Source organism: Anomalospiza imberbis, chromosome 8 (assembly GCF_031753505.1).
Source record: "Anomalospiza imberbis isolate Cuckoo-Finch-1a 21T00152 chromosome 8, ASM3175350v1, whole genome shotgun sequence".
NCBI classification, from domain to species: Eukaryota; Metazoa; Chordata; class Aves; order Passeriformes; family Viduidae; genus Anomalospiza; species Anomalospiza imberbis.
The window spans coordinates 18,775,753-18,793,563 of NC_089688.1; the positions used below are offsets into that span (position 1 = coordinate 18,775,753).

At 41.5% G+C, this 17,811-nt stretch overlaps 1 protein-coding gene across 8 annotated transcripts in view; it reads right to left on the reverse strand.

Annotated features, from left to right (window-relative positions):
• Positions 1-17,811, reverse strand: part of PANK1 (pantothenate kinase 1) — a 40,422-nt gene that overhangs the window by 9,734 nt on the left and 12,877 nt on the right. For 4 of the 8 annotated variants that reach the window (XM_068197626.1, XM_068197622.1, XM_068197621.1 and 1 more), the window contains one exon: positions 6,507-6,859. In XM_068197626.1, the coding sequence (XP_068053727.1) occupies positions 6,507-6,859 (353 nt within the window). Of the gene's footprint in view, positions 1-6,506; positions 6,860-13,879; positions 14,090-14,326; positions 14,784-17,811 lie in introns of those variants that run through there. The other 4 variants (XM_068197620.1, XM_068197624.1, XM_068197619.1 and 1 more) reach the window with 4 other exon arrangements.

Here is a 17,811-nt window from a genome sequence, read left to right on the forward strand (position 1 = left end):
GGGAAGCACTAGCCAGAGACCTTGCAAGACACAAACAAGTAATACAAATCAGAGTAGAATACTTCTGACACCAGTACAAAACCACAGACAAAACTCATTGAGTCTACAAACTCTTCAGTCACCTCACCAACTCTGTAAGAACAGAACAAGAGAAACTAATCAGGTTCTTCCTCAAGCACTACACATAGAGGTTTTATTAGGTGCAGCCCTCCATGTATAAAAGACACACTAAAATTTGCTCTGCTTTTTATAGCTCTGTGCTATATTTAACAGTTGATACAGTGTAAGCAGAGAAGTCCTATTACTGCTTTCTTTTATGTATGACATTCATAGCAGACTCAAAAACTATTTTCCTGTGGCATTGCAACAGTCTGGTTTTGATTTTTGGAATAATCAATACAGGCATCAGTATTCTATGTCAAACCACCTTTCTTCAGAGAACCAAAAGCTCTGCAGCCACCAGACACCAGGCTCCAAGTAGCTTACTAAGCCACCAATGTTCTTATTTCTAAACAGAAATTAGGGCGAAGTTTCAAGGAATGTAGTAATCCAGTCTTGTACAAGAAGCCACAGTCATTCCCATTCCCATTCAGTCCCATTCCCTGCCTACACAACTGTGTATTTGCTCACAATGTCTCAAGGCATCAAAACTGCACTGCAGAATAGAGGCATCTGTAACCATTGTAACTAATTTACAAGTAGGCAAATATTTCTTCCTGCTGCCATAACCTGACCTACCACACTCTACTCACTCTCAACTTTCAGCTGTTCAAACCTCTTCTCTTTAGAGGTACCAAAGTTTATGTGCAAATATGCATAACAAAAATGGAAGCTGTGTCTAGAAGTACGTTTTAATTGGATGTTTTTCCTACAACGTTTACAAAATGCATTTGCAGGTATTTTCCAGCCCTTTACAATTCCTAACGTGAAGGCAGACAGCAAAATGGTCAACTTACCTACTCTGCACTCCTGTACCTATATTGAGCACAGTGCCTCTCTACAGGTTATGTCAGAAGGTTGTGCTATGAGAAGAACACCTGCAGAACAAAGTAGTATACAGGACCCTGCAGGAAACATTTGTGATGATTACAGAGAAACCAAATGTACATTTTTTTTTAAAGAATAATTTTTCTGCATTATAGCCAGACTGTAGCTATTCCTCCTTTTTTTAAGATTGCTTTTTAAATACCGGGAAAGGGAACAAAACACTTTAGACCTCAAGAAACTCTCCAGGACCATAAAAGGAGTGACTTAGGACTTCAACCATGCTTGCAAGCAGGTGCAACACACCAAGAGAAAATAGCCAAAATTTCCCCTTATGACCTTAGCACCAAACTCCTGAAACACAGCTGATTTCAAGGATACAAAAAGTCTGTTGCTACTGTGTACAGATGCTATTCCAAGAAAATGAAAGACCATCTCTGGTACTCTGGCAAGAAATGCTGGAAAATTATGTTACCTGCTAAAATTTAGATTTGGATTTCTTTGTTGTTTGCCTTGTTTGTTTTTTAAATAGTGTGCATAACATTTTTTAAAAATCTGTATTCAAGTACCAAGAGTATAAAAAGAAAAAACATGATACCAGCTTGTCTGTGCTTTCAAGTATGGAAGCAAGTAAGTCAAAGACTTGGGTCCCGTTTGTTTCTTATTAGGGGTGAGCAAATACATCCATTTCAGCAAGGTAAACACGAAACAGCCTCTACAAGTGAGGTGAGGGCAGCCATGACATACACGCTCTGGGGTTGAAGTCTAATGTAGCACCATTGGTGTGCAGACATATTTTCAATGAAGCTCCAGCTCATTAAACATTTCACCCACTTTTACTGTAGTCTGGTGAATACAGGAAAATCTGAACCTAGATGCAGTTGCAAGTTCATTTTTCGCTTAGACTTTCAATGAGAAATATGATTTTTCTTCTGTAAAAAAACCTGCTAGAAACATAACATCTTGTAAGTTTTTAATTATCAATTACAACAGCCTCATTTACTATACCACTCTGGCTTTTATGTCTGCTGGGCATTGCTCCAGTTTTTATTTCTTAGAATAGCTTACAATCTAGCTTTTCCTTCCATTTCCTCCACTTTCATAAAGACTTTGTTTTCTTTATATTTGATTATCTTCATTTCAAACCCCAACCATGCCACTATATGGAGCTGAAAATAAATACATTCAAACAAGACAAAGTCTAATACAAATAAACTGCAAGTTCAACATTCACTGAGGCAGAAGATTCACTCTCTATCAGCTTTGGGCAAAAAAAGCACTCATCAGGAATCCTGTGCAGAGCTCTGCCCCCTTGCACAGCAAGCCCTCAGGATCTCTCCTCTCTCTTGGCAGGGAAGAGATGCACATTGTTTCTCCACATACCCTCTGAAGAGGTTACTTTACCTATTCTCTGGATGCCTCTTTCAACTGCAGCCCAGCCCCTACAGCCTGAACAGCTGCCTCCAGCCTCCTCAGCAAGAAGATTTTTGAGTCTCTCACTAACTGCAAAAGAGTTACACAGCTTACTCATCCTACAACACAGGACAGTGAGTTTATTTGTTTTAAGATGAACACAGTCTACAAGTCATCCTCAGGCATTCAGCTCATACCACAAAGTCGAGCCTTAGAATTAGCTAATAACTGGCACAAGAAAATCACTATCCAACAGCCATGCTCACTTTCAAATCATTTTCCTTTACAGGAAGGTCAAGGCCTGATTTTGAGTCTGTGTTGGCAAGAGATTTCCTTCTTCCCCTGTCCCAAATGTTCTTGATTAAGTGATTGGGCGTTTTTAGCACAGATGCTGCTCCCACTGAAGACAGCAGTAAAATTTCTATTAAGATAAGTCAGGTTCTGCAGGTGTCTGTTCAGGAAAGGAATACAGAGATCCCACCTTTGAGCCACTGCAATCAACAGCAATTTTATAATAGAGCAGGTTTTAATCAAAAGTCTGAATAGTCCTTCCTTCCCTCATCCTGCCCATCCTTTACATTGAGTTGCTTTACAAAACCGAGTGGCAGCCTAAAAAATTTATTCCTCATTACACTAACAGCAAACTTCTGTCCAAGTAATGTGTCTGTGCAATCATGGAGGAGTCACAGAGCACAGAGAGATCCATCTCACAAGCAAGTAAGTCTAAGTACTCCTTGCTTTTACAGAAGCGGTTACTTAAGCATTTGCAGAATATGTGAAGTGGCAGTACGTAGCTGGGGAAAGGAGGAAGGATTACCAGAATTAGGCTACAGATTCATCCTTGCCTTAACACCACTGTTACCTGAAAATAAACACTGCCAGCTATAAAGACCATTCAGAGTCATTCAGAGAGGAAGTAAAAAACCCAAAAATGCAAGAAAAAAGCCCCTAGGCTGGAAACAGTACTTTTGGTGAATTACTTACTGATGCTCTCTTCAATGAACATTAAGTATAGCCATATGGTTGGTAAAATTATGTCTGTGGTCTAGTTTAATGAATAGAGTCAATTTTCCTACTTCTAGGGTAAGCACTCAGATCTTCAGAATGAGTCACATGATTTGCCAAGCTACTGACTGACAAAAGATCCAACATACTGCCAGCAATCAGCAAGCAAACCATGGAGACTTCTTCAGGTATCCACCTCTCCAACACTACAGATCATATGAGGGAGGTGAAATAGCTAAACCTAGGTAGCTTTGTAGATTTAGTTGCCTTTTTATAGAAAAATAAAGAATCCTAATGTAAACAGAATATGTCTCACCATTGTATGTTATTTTTTAATACACAAAAGCAAAAACTCATTTAGGGATTCAGAACCAGACAAAGGAACAGAGACAAGTAACAACATCTATTTTAAGGAGAATGCGTCTATAATCTTAGAAGGCTTTCTTCCTTGGGATTTGAAGGTTGTTTTGCAATGTATTGGTTCTTTTATCCTAAATCTACGCAATCTTACAGTCACATTGAGAAATACTGTGAAAAGACTTAAAAGCATATACAAAGGAAAATAAAGGGCCGGAATAAAAGCATGTTAGCTAGATCAAAAGAATTTACTACCATTTATCCAGATTTTTTAATGAAAATAACATTCACAAACGTACCTTCGTTTTTCCACACTGCTTCTAAGTAACAAACAGGAAGATTTAAAGACTCCTCCATATAAAGCATTTTACAAAATTAAATCCTGCAGTAGCAAGATTTAGACTTGGCACATATTCTCTACTTCTAGAGGTGAATTAGTGGCCAAATACTTGAAACAGATATTTCAGAGCTTTGACAGAGCAGTCCTGAAGCTGTTGTCCGGTGTCAGTTAATACACAGCAGAACACACTGATAGCCAGCTGCTACTACCATGGCTAATGAAGGGTGACAATTTAAGTGCCAGTACCCAGAACACGCTGCCCTTTGAGAGAGATTAAGCAAGCAAACTTCCATGTGTCGGATAATATTCTGCTTCTGTAATTCTCTGAGGATATTAAAGTTTGAGCCAAGAAACACTTGCTATAAAGGAAGCTATGGAACTGGATAGCTGTAAGAGGTGTCTAAAGCACTCACTTTAGTGGGAATGTACTTCACTGATAGCTTTATGCTAGAAAACTCCCCAGCCAGCCCTTATAGGGTTTGTCTTAAACTACCTACAAATGTTGTAGCACATAGGATGTTAACAACACTGCTGAGGTGTGGAATTTCATGCCTAAGTCAACCAGTCATTTGCTATGTGACCTCGTATTTGTGTTCAACAGCTGGCAAAACAGCCCCAACTCCTCCAGCCATGGCTTCCCCTGCTATATTGACTATATTGCAGCTGAGACAAGACTCATCCCTCACCATGGATTGCATATTTACAGCCTTTAAGGCCAAAGCCACAGAGAGAAATGTTCAGCATTGAGAGCCACCAGGTAACTTACAGTTCAGTTCTACTGCTGTGAGAGTGAGGGACATGAACTTCCTTACTAAGCAATGGTAGCTTTTACTAAATAATGCAGGAAGAATGAATTTGGAGAGACTGACCATTCCAAGGGGATAGTCAGCCTCTTCAGAAAGTCCTGAAGTGACCTCCCATTGTCAATAAAGAATATGGCCTGGATCATTCCCAGGACATAAGAAAAGATACTCAAAAACACCTCAACTGAAGCCACACTGACTAGAGCTAAAACTCACATCCTACTGTGGTGCCAACATCCTTTCACAATGCAAGGCAAACAAGTTTTTGAGGACTAAATCACCAGTAGACTCTAACTTGTAAGGGACTTGCAGTTAGCAAGTCAACACAAAATCTTGAACTAGTAGTGGACTACTACACCAGTTCAGAAACTTGATAGTCCTTCCTTGGACATGAAAACAGTCTAATATTCACTGAAAGTGACTGCCCAACAGCCTAACATTTGGAATTCATGTTGAGCTCTTACAGCATTATTTATCCCCCTTAGAATCCTGGTCATCTGGTATGTGAGGATATTGATGACAGAAGGATATTGACATAGAAAAAACCCTCTTGTACACCAGGAATGGATGCTTGGGAGTTAAAAATGAAGCACACAGAGCCAAGGACTGCAGTCAACAGCAGTCGGTGATTCAGTATGAGAGCTCCCTGGACTGAAGCAGAGACAGAAAAGCATCTGTAACCTGCCATACCCAGTAGCCATCCCTCTCCCTCAAGATCAGGTCAAAACTTAGGGACAGAAGTGCCAGACCCACCAGCCAAGTAAATAATTTACATTAGTCTTAGTGACACTGTTCTGGGACAATCAGATTAGTCTCTTTTTTCACAGAAAACAAATGAAGATATGTCCCAATGCAGATGGATACACAACAGACAACTACCTCCTGAATGCTTTTTCTTTTCAACACTGTTTGTACAACAGCTCTTCAATGCTTCTGCACCACAACCAATTTTTGAAGAGTACTTTAGTGCAAAACTTCACATTTACACCAGCTTCTGGAGTTCCCTGCAAAGGCTATTTTTACATCCTTTGGGATCTGAGACCTACTCATCTCATGAATTGCCTTTCTTTAAATGGCACGCTCACAGAATTGAAATCAAAAGCCCACTGATATTATGCTCCCACACACTGTCTCTCCCCCATGCTCCAAGACTCTTCCAGACTCTTCACGTCAGTCTGTTTGAAGGTTAATACAAAGGGAAGGGAACCTGAATGAAATCTCCAGCCTGTACGGTTTCATATCTGGTTTCCAACAGATAACCAGAGTACCTATAGTGTCGGACTTCTAGGTTGTCATAACATACCCTCAGTTGATTATGAAACATCTGATCATCGCAGCCATTGTCTAAAAAAATTTCCACGTTTACTGAAAACATCCTGCACAGCAATACTTCAATAGAATAGCTAAAAAGTAGAATACCTTTCCCTCCCTGCTCCATGTTCTCAGCAATGTCACCAATTAACAAATGTAAATTGATTCTGTTGCTCCTAATCAGTTAGGATGGACTAAAAGAAAGTTATTTTCCCAGCAAGTTTTAACAGACGGGCTCTCACGATGTTTTTCCGCAGTACCTCCCACTGAACCCATGTGAACTGTTCACGTACCGTTCTAAAGTCTTCCTCAAACTTGTAAGCTCCACCTCCCGTGGCACAGAGCGTAGTGTGCAAACTGGAGAAGTTCTTTTCACTACCCATCTGTATGAACCTGTGCATGGCACAGCTGGGAAAGCGGATGAAGTGCAGATTTCCTTTGCGTCCACACATAGTCAAATTTTTCAGTTCCAGGTGGACATCGCGAATGCCAGTTTTACCATAGGCTGTATTGGAGGTCAAGTATTTCCTAATGCTTTTCAGGTTTTCCACCTCCTCCTGCTCCTCCTCTGCAGTAATGTCCTTAGGTTCAAAGTAGACCAGTTTAACCAACGTTCCACCAATATCCATTCCAAACCATGGGAATGCTAAGAACAAGGGGTTTAGGGAGGAAAAAAGAGAATGTTACTATAAATACACAGGGTAGACAAATCACTTAAATCATTTGCTGAATGACAGTTCAGTGCAGTCACAGTACCAGTATCTATTCCTGAGAACTGCGGGTCACTTACGTCCAACTCATAGGCTTTAAACACATCTCTAAGTTAAGCCTTCATAAAGCCTCAGTGAAGAAAAAGCATAAGGAAAATTTCAAAATATTCTTGTCTGAAGAAGCAGGCTTTAATAAAATGAAAACACTTTTCCCCAGAAAGTAATTTTATTCTTCAGTCACCATATCTTGACAGAAATCATTTTACTCTTCAGTCACCACCTCTTGACAGAGCACATTTACTGCATTTCACCCAACTGGCACCAATGGATGAGAAACGAAATGAAATTGTATTTTACCCAATTGGCTCCAATTCTGCTAAGAATTAAGGGGACAAGGAGGAAGAAGAAACAACAAACAGAACAAGATTTCTCAAGTCATACTCCCACTGTGTAACATCTACAATTGCCTTTCCAAGCTCAGTCAGAATTTCCACCATCAGAAGGCTGTGTCTGAAGAGCAGCAATACAGAGCTCCATTATGCTGGAGGCCTCCAGACTCCAACCCACCAGAACCAGCAGCTCTGTTGGACTGCAACAGTTGTATATAGTAGCCAAAAGTGAGCTGGCTCATGTTCAGTGTTTACCACTGACAGACCTGTCCTTTGAGAGTAGACTCCCTTTGCTGGTACATGTGTTAGTCTATCACATAATTATATAAGAAATGCCACTATTTGCTTCTCAGCTTGCCACAGCTGGCCTCGGTCCTCCAAAATCTTTGTTTTGTTCATAGCAGGAGAAAATGACTATGGAGAACACCCAGCAGAAGACAGTAACTGAATCAAGCTGCTCTACCTGTTCCACTTATATATATAGATGCATACATTTTATATAGCAAGCCAGGTAACTTTATGAAACAGTAAGAACTGAGAATACAAAATCTATACACAGACACTGCAGATGGAGTGAGCTAGCAATGTTTCTTATAAAAATTAAATTAAAAATACTGAGTATATGATTAACATCTAAGACACACTTCTAAAATAGCAGTCACACAGTCACCTTCCTGCTTTTTAGGGAGAATCAGGCAGACTTGCTAGAAAAATGATTCTACCAACTAGGGCATGTCAGCTTAGTGTTGATACAAACTTGAATCCATAAATATCATATGCATAGCTGATTTTTCTGCCAGCGAACCTAAAAATAAACAACTTGGGGCAAACATTTTAATAAGCATAGGAGGTATTTATCACACTGTCCTTCCTCATGTGATCACAGATCACAATTAAGTTACTCATCTTCAGGCTGAAAGAGGCTTAGTCTTTTTTTCTTACCCTAAGTGTCTCAGCATCAGCTGGCTGAATAATTTGAAAGTCTAAATTCTCCAATTTTTAATATGCTTTCCCTGCCCAAACCAATCCTTAAATGTCAGACAGTTAAAACAGTTATTTCACTTCACTGCTGATGCCAAGTAATTGAATCATCAGTTTCTCCTCCCAGTTCCCCACGGACAAGGCAGGCATAATGCATAAACTCTAATGAAGTAGCTGTTATCTGCTGTATGGTCTAATTTTTTTCCCATGCTATGCAAGCTGCACAAAGACAGTGAAATTAAGTCTAATTTGAGGTTTGGAAAGATACACAAGAGTTCCCTGAAATGGGAAGAATTCAAAAGAACTGTGTTTAAAACAGGATTTATTTTAAAGAAGAAAAATATGTTACAGACTAACCTGCAACTCAAACACTTGGGAAGTACAAGGTATATATTTATGTGAAAGCTATCTCATCCACACTGCACAACATTGCAATGTAGTGGAGCTCAGGCTGCCAATCCCATTAGCGATTTACACAAATCTTTATTAAAGCTACTGAGAACTTTAATTACCTGTCCCGTTGGAACAGTAAGTCTCTTCCCCAGATGTATCTTAACTATGCAAGCAGGAAGCTTAATTTTAAAAGCAGCATGGTTGGACTATGCAATACAGAACCAGACTGTAGCTAAGTATAAGCCATTCTCCACTATTTTTCATTAAGGGCATAAAACCTCTTACACTCTACCTGCAGCAACATTTGTTTGAAAGCCATAGTGTAGATTTCATCTTTAAAAGAGGCAAGAAGCATTCCATCCTCCTATCAAACACAAACCCAGCAATAAAAGTGTTAAAGTAAGCACTAACAGCTGAGAGTTACTTATAAATGACTGCCAAGACATTTCATTTTACATCTTCACATTTTAAAAAGAGTTATAACCAAATAATTCACAAAGACTAAATACTGTAGAAAACAACCATGAAGTTTCTTCAACTCTGCATAATTCTTGGAATAGCTACACATAATGCTCGCATTTATAAAGTGAGCAGAAATACCAGGTCACTTTTTTTTTAGTTTATTCTCTCTGTGAATCTAAGTTCCTTTCATTTTGTTGTGAGCCAAATGGACTGCTGCAGAAAGAAAGGAACTTTGCTTTTAGAACACCAGCAGTTTTCTTCAGCACAAATAAAGAGCCCAAAATCAGAAAACAAAACCAGATATTTCAGTTATGCAGAAAAACAGCTTCGTTTTCTCCTCAAATTCTAACACCAGCTCTCTGTTGGAATTACTTGCAATAATTCAACAACCATCTTGACTGGTTGACCAATTAGGAAAAAAAATAAGTCTCAAAGTTTTTAACAAGTCACATTGAAATTCATATAACTTCTGCACAACTGGAGTGAGAGTAGAAACACTTCTGTATTCCAGTGATTATTTTAAAACACATCCATTGTATCTTTTGTTACTATCAGTATGTTCCAAATCAAAATGTACCACTGACTCACCATCAGTTCTTTTTTGTATCTATATATAATTCATCTCAGCTGGTACCTATACACTTCAGCCTTCCTGGTGCCACTGAATGTGGTGCTAATGGAAGTGTGCACACAGACTGAAGGTGCTCCTGGAGTTTGTTGTCTCTGCGAATACAGAGAGTAAGATGATTCAGAGGCCACCAAAATTAACAGTGGCTGCCCAGTACTACAACCAGGGGGTATGGAAGGAAAATGTTAGTGTAGATAAGTTTTCCACAGACTTGAGAGACAATGGGGAGAAAATTATGGAGGTTGTTCTTTTTTTGTTTGGTAGGATTTTTTTTGTTTGCAGGGGGAGTTTTGGTTGCAGGAGGAGTTTTGGTTGTTGGTTTTTGGGGTTTTTTGAGGTGGGGGGGAAGGAAGCAGTGTTTGAGGTTTTCTGTTGGTTTGCTTTAAACTGGAAGTTCAGCATTTCATTGATGCCCTGAAAAAGTGTCCCTGAATTACGAAAAGACAAGAAAACAAGGAGGGGAAAGTAAAATCCATCCCACCCATATCTCAGGCTGATCACAGTTAGTCAAAACTGTGTGATTTACTATGAGCAGTTAAGACACCAGATATGTTGCAAAAATGTTCTCACAATGTAAAATAAATGCTTCTTAATTAAAATGGTCTGATAAGGCTAATGAGATGATTTCTCTCTTTTCAGTAGGTATGCAACATACCTATTGGATCTGTTGAATCTATAACTGTGGCAAAACCAGAACTATTTGACTGCATTGCTACACAGAAATAAGTCAAAAATAACACTGTAAAATCTAGCTTTATGTCCCATAAAACCAATACAGAAAGCATCAAGACACATCACGTTCTTAAAAGTCTAACATAAATCAAAGACTCTACTTATCTATTTTAAAAATTATTTCTCTTTATGTTACTAAACTATGCCAACTACTTAGTGGTTTGTAATTGTGAGATAGAAATCTGTACTAATCCAAAATTTAGCTGCAGAAGCATGTGACAATGCAAACAGAAGGTACCTACAGCATTGCATAAGTAGGTAATCTGATGCACACCAACAGCTGTGTATCTGGGGCAAAGGTTCACTCACGAGAAATTCCATGATACATTTTACCTAGTTTCTGCATTAACTCTGGAGTATCAGGATATTCCTACAAGGCATTATTATATTCAGATTTCAACACCTTGTATTTTTAAAAATCTTCTGCTTAACACACAATATAACGAGGGCATGTGGAAAGTAAGTATCAAATCACAACATTCTTCTCACAGACAAGAGCTCAGGAGAAGTAAGAATGAGAGGGAACTCCTGGGTCGTCAAGTAACATTCACCCCCATTAAAAAAGATAACCAAGAGTAATCCATACATTTAAACATTTCCATACATTTAAACAACCACCACATAAGGTTAGCTGAATCTTTTTACTCCTCAACATTCAGAAAGAGATTGTGCTTGAATTCTGCTGGTTAGGACATTCTTCTCCCTGCCTGGGCCCCGGATTTACTCCTGACCAGTTTGCAGCAGTTTCTTCTTTTCCCAAAACTGTTTCAACTTACAAAACTCTTACAATACTTGTATTTCCTCAAAGACAGACACAGTACTTCAATTTTCTCATCAATATTTTGAATGGTGGTATCAATACTCTGATATCTTCGTCATAAGTATCTCAGATGAAATATCTCAGTTTCATCTGCTTTTCTTTCTGAACACACATATGTTGAAATCCCATTACCTCATTTACATTTCATTTGCATTGCTTGACACTTTGATTATCCAGGAACTTCCTGTGTTAATTGGGTCCAGAAGAGATGAGAGAGCCAAAAACAGTAACAGAGAAAAAAAATCAAAACAACACACATATAACATGGCATAGTATTCTTACAGCTTCTGAAAGTTGATTATTAATTAAAAAACCAAAGCTATAATAGCTTACACATATTTTTCAACTACTTCTTCCTAGACTATGTAGCTTAAAAAACGTATTATATCTGCTTAGTAATTAAAGTTTTCTCAAACCTTAAAAAGCTAGAGCTAAATCATGCACACATATCAGGTGAAGCCTTCCAGTTCATCTTCAGTAGCAGGGCCATATTGAATGTCTTCCTCCTCACCAGAAGAACAAACAGACAAAACCCAAAAGTTACAACCAACCCCACAAAGAGTTCAAACCCAAAAGCAGAGAGCTTTTTGTTAAAAAGGTGTGGCAATCCACACAAATGTTCTATTACCACAAACTGATTTGAAAAAGAAAACTGACACCAGCCTAATATCCCTGACAACCCATCTAGTTAAATAAAAGAAAAAAGGAAGCCAAGACAGGATTCCCAGCAGAGGCTGTACTGGGCCAGTCCTCTCTCACCGCAGGCTTATCAGCAAAGCACACTGATTTCATGGGGAACCTTCCCTTCTGAGAGGGGGGAAAGACTTGTGAACATAGAATTCTACCCCACTTTGTCAGAAAGTAAAAACAATCAAGAAAATAAGGATTTAAAGGAATAATTGCTGCAGAAAGATACGTTTCATTTGTTGAAATATTGGGAAATGCCAATTATCTCATTAACTTCACCACCACACAAAGCAAACCTTGCAATCAATACTGATCTCACGTGCAACTGCACTTCATTTTGCAATCTGTCCTTAAGAAAAGAACAAACATCTGCAATAGTCAGGATTAAAAGCACCAAACAAACCAGTAAAAATGGTACTGTGTAGTATTCACTAGAGGAGGATGCAGTGGAAAGGCATGCACTACCAGGACAATTTGAGTAATTACATAATGAATTTTTTAAGATGGTGACAATGTGCTATCATTACTTCCTGTATGACTAAAACTAAATTTCAAACTTTTTCTTGTACAAAATAAGCCATATATATTAAAAAGCATATCAGGAAGCATTCATGTATTTTAATCAGCAAATAAATTGCCCACAAAATAGTTCTACAAAGCACTTCCCTCAGCTGCTGTTTTCATTAAAGCCTCATTTCACTAAAACTCCACACCTGAAGATTCAGTTGTCATTCATCTTGGGCAATATAATCAGTCACCTATGCTTTTTACTTTGATGGGCTCTTTTTTCCCCTCAAGATGGGATGTAAATTCCAAAGTCCTCATTCTTTCTTAATCAAGTGATTTCATGAATCCCTAAAAGCTTTATTCTTTGCTTCAAAATAGTTTTTACTATTATGGAGAGTTTGATATGCAAGTGCTGACTCTTCTTAGTTGCGCCAAATCAAAATGTAAGCCAGTACAAGTTCTGCAGGTTTTGTTCATGAAGAAAACGTGAAGCAGGAGAAAGACTATAAAAACACTCTGACAAAGAACGACTTGGTCATTGATAGGTTAAATTTGATGGAGGACTAAACCAACTATCAAGAGGTACTGTAAGCTCTACATGATTAATCAGAGAACATTCTAAGGGAAAGTGGCATGAGTAGCTCACCAAAAGCATTGTAAAAGTCAAAAAAGGCACTGGCTAATACACAACCCTGTGAAAGGTGCAGCTCTTTAAGGCTGTTTCTGAATATTTTGTTCTGTTTAATCAGAAAGGTTTTTTAAAATATTCACTTCAAAACAAAGGAAAAAACCCAAAACCCAGAGTAGATGAAGGGACACTGCTTCCTACTGAGTAGAAACATCTTTAAATTTTGGCAGCAGGCAGCTGTGATCCTGACTATCGCTATTATCCTTTTGGAACATGCTGAACTTGCAACAAAGAACCAAACTTTTGTGGGTTTATGTGAAGGGCTAGCAAAGTAAGAGTGAAAAGAAACTTCTTCTCCTAGATTGCTTTACTTGGAGGGTTTACCATGGAATTATTCAATACCTCCAAGTAAACAAGACTACTAGTCAATAAACCACAGAGAATTAAGAAAATATAGAATTAACAAATAGGACGTTTGAATCTCAGCCTTAAAACCAAACCTGAAATAGATAACCAGTTCACGAACACTTCTTAAATGAGAAGCACCTTACAACTTTAAGCTGTTTAGAAATATTTTTCCCCGCCAGTCAGAATAACTTGCTCCGGGTTCCCAGGTTCACTTTTTCCTTCATTCTAACAACGTTTGGGAAAGGAGCACACACTAAGCCCGCGGAGCCTTCCCACGCTCCAGAGCGCCCCGGTGGTCCCCGGCAGCCCGGCGTTACTCACAGTGTTGCTTGGGCACTATGAGCTTCATGTGTGCGGCGGGGAGGCGGCGAGACGGGCAGGACCCTGGGCACCGCCCGACGCGCCGCTCGGCAAGGAGCGGCCGCCCGCCGCCCGCCCGCGTTTGTGCCGGGCCGCCGCTCCCCGCCCGCCGCCGCCCCATTGGCGCAGGGCGGGCCCGGCCCACGCGGGAGAGGGGCCGTGGCCGGGCGGCGCCGCCGCATTGGCCGGCACGGGGCCCTCGCTCCGCCCGCCGGCAGCCGGCGCTGGGGGGGCGGAACGCCCGCGGCGCGGAGCCGGGCGGCCGTCAGCCCGGGCCGGGCGGCGCTCCGCAGGGAGGGAGGAGGCGCGGGACCCGCGGCCGCCCGACACCCGGCCGGGCTGCGGCAGCGCCGCGCGGCGGGGGCCGGGCCGGCGCCGCTCCCCAGAGCCGCCGCGGTCATCACTTACGTGGCCTGTGCCGCCGGCCCGAGTCCACCCTCCGGCGCAGCCTGCATTTCTTGGCCGGGGAGCCGTGGCTGAGCGGCGGCAGCTCCGGGCGTAGCAGCAGCGGGTGCGGCGGCTCCCCGCAGCCGCCGTTGCTGAGCGGCGGGCCCGACGGGTGGAAGCCGTTCTGCAGCAGCCCGCCGAGCACCGAGCAGGAGGCGGCGGCGGGCGGCGGCGGCGGCCCCGCCGGGGCGGCGGGCTGGGCGCGGAGCTGCTCGCCCATGGCGGCAGCTTCTCCCCTTTGTCTCCCGGCTCAGGTCCGGCTGGGCGCGGCGAAGCCTCCGCTCATGCCGGCGCCCGCAGCTCCGAGCGCTGGGATGCGGCGCCCGCCCCCCCGCACGGCGCAGGCGTCCTGCCCGCAGCGCGCTGCAGAGGGGCGGCCGCCGCCCTCGCCGGGGACGCGGCGACCCCCCCGCCCGGGCAACGTGCGCGCTCCCGGCGTCGCGCCCCGCACCTGCGGGCCCCGCCAGCGGCCCCGGGAGCGCGCCGGGGCGGGCGGCGGGGCGCGGGCACCGCAAGCTGCCCCCGGTACAACTGCGGCGACCGCGACCCTGCTCGCTGGTGCACGCTGAGCAGGCTGCCCCTGGCACCGGCTGCGAGGTCATTTTCGCTTCGGCGTACCATGGCGCACACTCGTGTGACTCAGGTATCTGTGTCTCGGAGGCCTCGGTGCGTGTGCTCCCAGGTAACGCCTTGTACCTCACACAAAGTTACTTGTGCATCTGTAGGAGCGTTCAAGTTTTTTGTCTACGAACGTTCAACTTTTTGTCTACACTGTCACATGTCACTCAAAAGCTTAGAGGGACGAATGTGACCTTGAATGTGTTTGACCTCATGCTTTTTTAGTATCTTGGCTTGCCCTGCACAGCACTGATAATCTTGTGACTGTGATTTATTCTCTGACCGCTGAGATATCCAAGTGCAAAAATGCATTTTCTGAATGAAATATATCAACTATCAAGTGGAATGTGGGTGAATTGTGCTCTGGTGTCATGTGTAGGTTTGAAAAGAAGCACTAATTGAATTTTGCTCTGCACATGAAGGAAATTTCTTTATACAAACTGCCAGTCACGATATGTATGGCTGTCCTTAAAGTAAAAACACATCTCATAGTGGCTCCTTCTTACACCTAGAATTAGAACAGGATGTGGGGCCTCCATGGTAAAACATGTACCAAGAATTCAGAACTATTATAACTGCCTCCAGAAAGGAATATTGCATTAAGAAACGGCTTCATGAAAGGTAATCTGTATTCTCTCCACTTCTGGGCTGGGACCAGAACATTATGTTTAGGTAACTGGGAGCAAGCAACAGAAAAACATGCACACCAAGTTGGGAAAATGAAGAAAGAGTGTTTGAGAACGAAGTAAAATTTTCTTCCTAAAAGCTTCCAAGTAATATTCTGAAGATTATTTAAATACGTAGAGTTTTCTTAATATTCTTATGGTAATTACCAGCCCCAAAGCGATTGCCCTGAAAAGGGTAAGAAGGAAGACAAACTACAAACATTTACTACTACTTGGGGGCTTAGTGCTTCCAAAACTGTGGAATTCCTTGAGAAGTCCCTAAACTACCAGATTATGTTTAAACTACAAAGCAGAAGGCAGCTGCCTGGACTGGCCCAGGCCTTCATGTCATTTGACAGCAGATCTAGGCAGCTGGCTGGGTACACTTTATGAAATTGTCAAGCCTAACCCCTTAGGGCATGAGGAATCCTTGCTGCTACTGTCCCCAGCTGGTGACAGTTGTCCCTTCTCACAGAAACTGACTGCACATACAGCCAGCCTGAAATGGAACCGGAGATCAAACCTGTTTGCCTCTGCATATGCTGGGAGCAGATACACGAGCAGTTACTGTATCTCAGCTGAAAGGTGTTAACTTTTTAACTTACTCCAACAAAAGCAAGAGCACCTTTAATTGCACACTTAAATTTCCTTCTGCTAGCAGAATAGTCCTTCCACTGACTCACTGGAATACTGTACTCAAGTATTGTGTCCAGTTTTAGGCTTCTAAAAAACTTTTGGAATAACAAACAGAATGAAATGAAAACATCAAGTTTTAGTCTGTGAAATGAAAGATTTGAAGGGGTATACATTCTGGAACAGGTAGCAGCAAAGGAAATCGCAATTGTTGAGAAATAAGAAAATTCCCAAGTCGTAACTGCAGGAAGGGAAATTTACTTTACACTGGAGGCAGACATTTCCTAGCATGAACTTAGATAAGGATTAGACTGAACTGGAAGACTCGACTGTTCATTGGTGGCAAGTTTTTAGGGGAAGCTAAGTATCTGTGAACAAATGGTTTATGTAGAACCAATCCAGACTTGAAGCAAGGAGAAGGCACCTTTCTGAAGTTTCTTCCAATCCTTTATTTCTAATTATTTCCCTGACATTTTGCTGTTAATTTTGCACAATTATGCCACAGGTGGAAGTGGATTGGAACATATCTGTCAATGAAGTCATGGCATGTATTACAAGTGAAGTTTCTAACACCTTGGTGCAACTAAAGTTTTTCTCTTCCTTTTACCCTAGCTTTCTAAACAAACCCTGTTTGCCAGTTCAGTTTTCAGTTAAACTTGTAAGACAATCTAAATAGAATCTAGGTGCAATATTGACAAACAAAGTCAAGGATTATTTCAGTTCTTGCACAATTAACATTTACTCTGCATTTCTGTCTTTCTTCTTCAACTGAAGCAGGTGGAAGCTCCTAGTTTATATTTTAAAATGTTTTCTATATATCTCACTGTTAGCCAGCAATCTGGTGGGAAAAGGCCTACAAACACATTGTATGCTCAACAATCCAAGATACAAATGACCTTAGATCACTGAACAAGTTTGCTGTACTGATTCACTGCATATTATACATTTGCATGGCCAACACTTCATGGATTATTCCATACCTGCCTGTGCTTCAGCCACTCGGCTTTCTCTCACCTCTTTTTATTTGTTTATAAACACAGAGGGCAGGTGTGTAATTCTCTAACTCTGTCAGTTTCAGCAAACTACTGACTGCCTTGCAGTTAGGATACTTTGCCATGGATCAGAAGTGCTGTGCTCCAGGTGTTACAGTTTCAAAACCAATGGAACTGGAAAAAACAAAGAAACAAACAAACAAAACACACCACCCTTTTAGGCATATTATCTTCAGGCAACCTTGCTTGAAATTTTTAGGAACCTCTTGAGGGTTGTATCTCCCTCCTTCATTCCATGCAACTCCTATATCTGTGGCCTAAGGCTAAGCTAAAATAAGTATCAAACAAGTGCAGTCCACATGTAAATCTGTTATCCAGAAACAACAACAAAAAAAATCTTACAGAGCACCAGAGGTGTTATCCTAATTCAAAGCTAACCAGCTATAAAGGTTTGGTCATATTTTGGAGAGAAATGATAACAAGACACATGCACAAATCTTATCAAACTACACAGACTGTTTTATGCAATGCAAAGAAT